Source organism: Limulus polyphemus, unplaced genomic scaffold (genome assembly GCF_000517525.1).
Source record: "Limulus polyphemus unplaced genomic scaffold, Limulus_polyphemus-2.1.2 Scaffold455, whole genome shotgun sequence".
In the NCBI taxonomy this organism is placed as follows: domain Eukaryota; kingdom Metazoa; phylum Arthropoda; class Merostomata; order Xiphosura; family Limulidae; genus Limulus; species Limulus polyphemus.
In genome coordinates, this window is record NW_013666065.1 from 162,038 (window position 1) to 168,669 (window position 6,632).

At 30.1% G+C, this 6,632-nt stretch overlaps 1 protein-coding gene across 3 annotated transcripts in view; it reads right to left on the bottom strand.

Moving 5' to 3' along the window:
- Positions 1-6,632, bottom strand: part of LOC106458390 (serine/arginine-rich splicing factor 6-like) — a 45,546-nt gene that overhangs the window by 2,229 nt on the left and 36,685 nt on the right. For all 3 annotated transcript variants that reach the window (XM_013917899.2, XM_022384580.1, XM_022384579.1), the window contains 2 exons: positions 4,402-4,517; positions 2,739-2,891 (listed from right to left, as the gene is read on the bottom strand). In XM_013917899.2, coding sequence (XP_013773353.1) covers positions 2,739-2,891; positions 4,402-4,517 — 269 coding nt within the window. The remainder of the gene's footprint in view (positions 1-2,738; positions 2,892-4,401; positions 4,518-6,632) is intronic.

Consider the following 6,632-nt stretch of genomic DNA (forward strand, 5'->3'; position numbering starts at 1 on the left):
AATTTATATATATATATATATATATATATATATATGTTCTTAAACTTATTTTTTTTAAAAAATAAAAAAGAAAAAAAAAAGCATGAGAAAAACACTGCATAATGAACCATAAGACTTAATAAAAAAAAAATTTATATTTTGCATATGAAAGCATTGTAATGTTTACTGATAATCTGTCATATGCTTACTAATTTAAAAGTTACAGCATGAAAACTATAACAAGTAAAAGATGATTATGAGGTTAATCCTAGGAATTGAGCCCATGCTGAAAGAGTTAATAGAAAATAATTTGTCTTGGATATCATCTTTACAAAATACTTTATAAATTAAACAATCCTATGTGCTGTGAATGAAGATAATTATTGTGCTACCTTATATTTCTTAAAAAAACATTTTTTAGTATACTCTTCCTAAAATACCCTTTAATATTTTTAATGATGTAATGGTCTATTGAGCCAAGTCATAAATTCCTCCTTTTTTTATCTCCGCAACATAGATTATTGTGTATAAATTTTGAAATCTGTATTATATTTTTTATAGTGTCATAATTTAAAGCTATAATGTTCCATTAAAAACCAAAATATATTTTTTAAAGTTGTACTTAACCAAAGCAATATTTCATGAGTGGCACACAGATAATTTTCATTTTTTAAGGCATTTTGTAAATAGTAATCATTAAAAATGTATTTACCTGATGTAAATTTTTATGTTTCATATGTTATAAAATTAGTGAAAGTACCTGGCTTCGCTTGGACTATTAGGTTGATAGTGTGTGTATTCTAAAACCATTTTAGCATAAAAGTGTAACCTATATACTTTTGTTGCTAAGCAATATGAAATAAAAGTCACTGTTACCAAAACTCACTGGCTTTTCTATATATTGGAAGTTGTTATATAAGGAACCACTTCTTTTCTAATTGGTTTTTTGCTAGTTTGCCTAATTAAAAAAATGTGCACCCACGTGGGTAAGTAATAATTCCCAGTTGCACACTCTCAGGGTCCACTTAGTATGTGTGCAAAAGTTCAGGTTTCTAGGTTTTTTCTTCTTGGAGCTATGGTTGTCACACAGACACACTCTTTTTATTATTATAGATTACCTCAATGTGAATTTTACCATTAACATGTCACAATTATACAGCTCACTTCTGAGAAAGTATGTTCCTAAACATAAATCATTAATATTGGCTCACACCATTCTATAAAACTTAACGAAGGTGAAGTTTTAAATATCCATATCATGTTCTGTCAGAGAAAATCCTGTGACAAATAAAGGCATGATAATCTAACAAAATAAACTGATTATGTTTAAATGAACAAATGCAATGAACTGCAAAAATATGTTAAAGTTCATAGCCAGATAAAATCAGTTTGTCTAAGTCTAGGATGTTTCTTTACTTTTTGGTGCATTTCAGGTTCTGTCCTCCCAAACCATTATGGCTGGTGGGTAGGAGTTTTTTTTTAGTTGTTTTTAAATGAAATTTTATATGCAAATAATAATTTCTTTCAATTCCAAATGGGTTTTTCTGGTTTTAAATAAAGTCCTCAAAAGCTGAAGTATTAATTTTTTCTTCTTACCCATACAGCATATGTATAAGCTATATATGTAAGGTATAATGCTTAAAATTTTATGCATAGCTGTATGCACAATTAACATAACTGATATTTTTAATAGTGGAAAAAAGTACTGGATAACAAGAAATATACACAGAAACCAAGTAAGGGAAATCTGTGAAACATTGGACAAGTTCAATAACAAAACACCACCATCAAACAATGGAGAGAGATGTGTTTTGTCATACTGCCTTTAAACAAATACTTTCTTTCATCTTTCATTTTTTTAACTCTGTACCTAAAAATTATGAAAATGTATCTGATAGCTTTTTTCATTAATTGTATCTGTGTTATTCTAACGACAGCATACTCATTTTCTCACATCTTTGTACAAGCTCTTTAATTCATGCAAAGTAACTACAGAAAAAATATGAAATAAAACTGATTTTATTTTTAACCTACTGATCAGAGTTTCATTTTATATATCCAATTAAGTTTAATTTGTTTTATTTTCATGAATTATTCATATCTGTTATTTACCTTTACCTACTGAAGCAACTAAGTAACCACAAAAGTAGCATACACTACCAGTGGACCAGTATAAAAACAAATTGCACTTGTATCTCAGGCCTATGTTGATAAGGGTGATATTTTTGATTAAACTTCATTTTTGTAAGTGTAATTACCATTTGAAAACTAACTTTATCACAGGAAGACTTGGATCCAGAAAATGCATGCAACTCTGCCACGCAATACTGAAAAGTGTAATTTCACATCAATTCTTCAGTTTTTCTTTTAATTCTATTGTTCATATGTAGATTAGACATATTCATTGTTACTGTAGCATAATCCTGTACAGTATTAAGATTCTAATCACATTGTTCTTAATACTTATCTATGAAAGTAAACATAAAGATATATGCCCCTTAGATTAATTTCTATACAAGTATTTATAAAATACACTGTAAATACTGTATAATAAAATAATGAATACATATTGATTTGCATATAAAAATATCCAGAAATCAATATTTTTCAGTTTTTCCATTTTTACAGATTTTAAAATTAAACTATTATGTTAACATGCAAGATATTTTAGATATGGTTAAAATCTATTCAGCAGAATCCATAACACCTAGATTTATTGAAATACATACTTTAAAAATTAAGAGTGCAAAAAGGTTTACCTTGAATGAGACCTTGAGCCAGAGAGAGATCTGCTCCTCGTTCTACTGTGATTTTTTTTACTATTGCCACGACTACGACTACAAGATCTGCTTCTCTTGCGGTAAGATCTGCGTTCCTTACTCCTTGATCGGCTTCGACTGTAGCTTTTTCCTCTAAATAATACAAAAAGAAAAATGTAATCCCACCTGATTGAGATAGCATTCTCAAACCAACAGTCTTAATTTATGCAGCTGTTTAAACAGATGCTTGTACTTTTCTTTCAAACCATCATCTCTAAAAGAGACAGCCATTACTCAAAATGTTTTCATTAGTACAGTTATTAAAATAGCTGGTTGAAATCAAATACTTCAGATGGCCCATAAGTAGTAAACTTTACAGAAGCTCATGCTGCCTAAGGAGCTGAAATTTTTTAAAGTACTTTGTTTGCAAGTATTGCTCTATGTTCTCTGGACTATTGTATTACTTCTGTCTATATTAGTCTGTCAAAATCTACTGCTGGAAAAAGAAACTTCAGACTCCTTTCTAGTACGTACAACATCCACAACGAATGAAGGAATGGCAATTAGATGTAAAACAAATACAAGCACCTGTACTTTCCTCAATTCATATAACTTTAACTAATCAAGATAATAGATTGAATCATCTATCTGATTGGTGCGATGTATTTTTATTGTTCTGGAAATGATAATTCAGTAAAGAAAGTAGAGATATCGAAAAAGTAGTAAAATGTGGTCCTTTTCATACTAAAAATAAAACTTTTAACATAAGAAAAAGCAGAAAAAAGAAACATCAAATTTGATTACTATGTAATATACATTTTTAGAAATTTTAAACAAAATGGGTGTAACAAATTTGTTTATTGTTTTGTAATTATAACTTGTTATTTTCATTGAGAAAAATGATTAAATTTAAAGTTTTAAAACATGAAAAATTTATATAATAGCTATAATTAGGATTTAAAATTTAAACTTAAGAGAATATCTGGCAGTACAACTTGGTCCATTTCAATTGAAAACATTCAGAATTAATTAGCATAATCGTATCTATAACATGACTGTTGTAAGCCGAAACTTTTGCACAAAGATACAGTTGCATATTGTATTATTATTACAACACTCCCTACACCATTTTCAGGTTGCTTTCTTCAGTGACAACTTGATGAAGTAACTGTCAAATACAATCCAATTAATATGGTAGTTACAAGTACATGATTTTTCATCTACAAATGTAACATATGCATTGCTCAGAACCTCGAGTTCTTGAATGGTCTTACTGCCATGAGCCCTTATACAACAGTCATACCATCAACTATAAATCACATATTTGAATTTGTTGTATCTTGATCATGTTCTTGTACAGATGGTTCAGCTAAGATAACCTCTGGTATGTGTTGCTATAGCCTTTAGAATCGAATTTGTAGAGGGCTTAGAAGTCAAGAAATGCTATGAAATATGTTGTAACTGCTGGTCATTTTGATACGCAAGATTGCAGTCATTAGGGTGTTAGAAGAAAATTGTATCAAGTGGCTTTATATTTTTTAATGTTATAAGAATATTTCCTGAAAGTTAAGATTGTACACAAAATGCATATGGACCTCAATTTTGTTATATAAGCTAAAAAACTAATTACAAAAAACAAAAAGAAAAGAAAGAAAAAACAAACCTGCGAGATCGTGATCTTGATCTGTTTCTTCTAGGATAATAACGATCTCTCTCTAGCTTTGGACAGTCACGAGCCCAGTGACCAGATCGGCGACAGTGGTAACATTCTTCATAAGCCTTTTAAAAAACATTAAACCAAAATTATTAGTTTTCTAGCCACCTTTTCTATTTATGAATATGTATACAGTAATGAATTCTTGAATCCAGAGCTTACACTACATTTTATTTTTACCATTAATACTGGTCAGTTTCACTTTTTTAAAGATATTTCTATGTGAACTGAAATTGAATCTGGCCAGGTCAGAAACCCTAGAATTCAGGAAAAGTTGTGTCTAATATTACCTTACTGGCAAGAAGAAACACAGTTAAACAGCAGTGTTGCTGCCATTATCTGATTCTGAACCAAACAACAGAAATGACTACCATTTTTATAATGCACCCAGAGCTGAAAGTGTGAAGCATGATCAGTGGCATAATATCTTGAACTATAATTTCCTACATCTGAGTCCTTCTCTGGATTTACTATGTTCAGAACTAGAACATTTGTAAAATTAAAAAAAAATTGTTTTTATATTAAAGGTATATAAGCTACAAGAAAGTTGAATATCAAACTGTCCATTGCATTTCATATTTCATTACTTATATATATATGTGATGCTTCTATTAAAATTACTTTTTAACACTGATATCATGTTATAGAATACCAATGGTGGATGATGCAATTACCAATTTTGTCACTTTTCCCAAAAATAAGGGTGAAATTTTTAAGTTTTAATCAAATTTACAAAAATGGTTTAAGAGAAATAAAAATTATTGTAAAATGTACATGATCATTAACAACTAAAATTATTACATGTGCAGTTGCCAAGCTTAAACTAAAACTTAATAGAAAACTAAGAGGTGAAAGGAGTTTAATCAAATTAAGGATGTAGATGATGCCAATTAAATACACTAAAGTTAAAAGAAACATCAAGATTACTTGAAATTTGTACCAAAAGAATCCTGTAACATTCTTTTAGCCTATAACTCACCAGTAATGTATGCAGTGCTCTGTGTCTTTTAATATTTGTGCAAAACTACTCAAGGTCTAAAAAAAAGTACTTCAGTAGTTGATGAGAGTTTGTTTGTTTTGAATTTTGTGCAAAGCTACACGAGGGCTATCTGCACTAGCCGTACCTAATTTAGCAGTGTAAGACTAGAGGGAAGGCAGCTAGTCATCAGCACGCACTGCCAACTCTTGGGCTACTCTTTTACCAACGAATAGTGGGATCGACCATCACATTATAATGCTACCACAGTTGAAAGGGCGAGCATGTTTGGTAGTACAGGGATTCGAACCCTCAGATTGCGAGTCGAGTTCCCTAACTACCTGGCCATGCCGGGCACAGTTGATGAGAGAGAATCTTAAGTTGAATCTAAAAGTAAGTTTTCAACAGCAGAACAGTTGAAAGTGTACAGATACAACCGAGACTGAATCTGGTTAGAATTGGCCAACACCACAGAACATATGTAAGAGTATTTCTTGGACTGTGCTCTTACTACTGCTATTTTGTAAAAATCATTCTCTGGTATAACTATTCTCTGCACAAACTATTTGAGAAAAACATGTTTTTCTGAAATGCATTCAAAAAACTGGATGAGAGAAATAATCACATCCAAATAAGCATATCAAACTCCTGAAGTTCAAAGACATCTAGAAATCTAAGTTACAATCATCAACAAATAAGGTAACTTTAATAATCGCAATATATATATATACCATAAGGATGGAAAGTTTCCACTTACATATCAGTTAATGTGACTGAAAATCTAAATTGCATACCAGAACCTAGGTTATGTATACCCATTTTTGAAATACAATTTCTTATTTTGTCTTAATTCAGTATGTACAGAAGCAAACTGCACAAAACACATAAGATGCTAATATAACATGCTTACATGGACCACAACTAGTTCAGAGGGGTAGAAGCATATAACATAAGAGCACAAATTGAAATTTCAAAATCACACTTACTACAAACTTGAGTTTGGCCACATTTTTATATATACATCTGGAAAAAAGTTAAGCACCCCCGTGTTTTTTTCAAGTGATTCAGATTCGACGTTCTTGTGACTGATTATAAATTACCATTCAGTCTAAACGTGTTTATCAAATGAAATTATGCATTATTGGGCACAAGAAAACAAGATTATCACTGTAAAATAACAATTTTTAATTTACATATCATGACA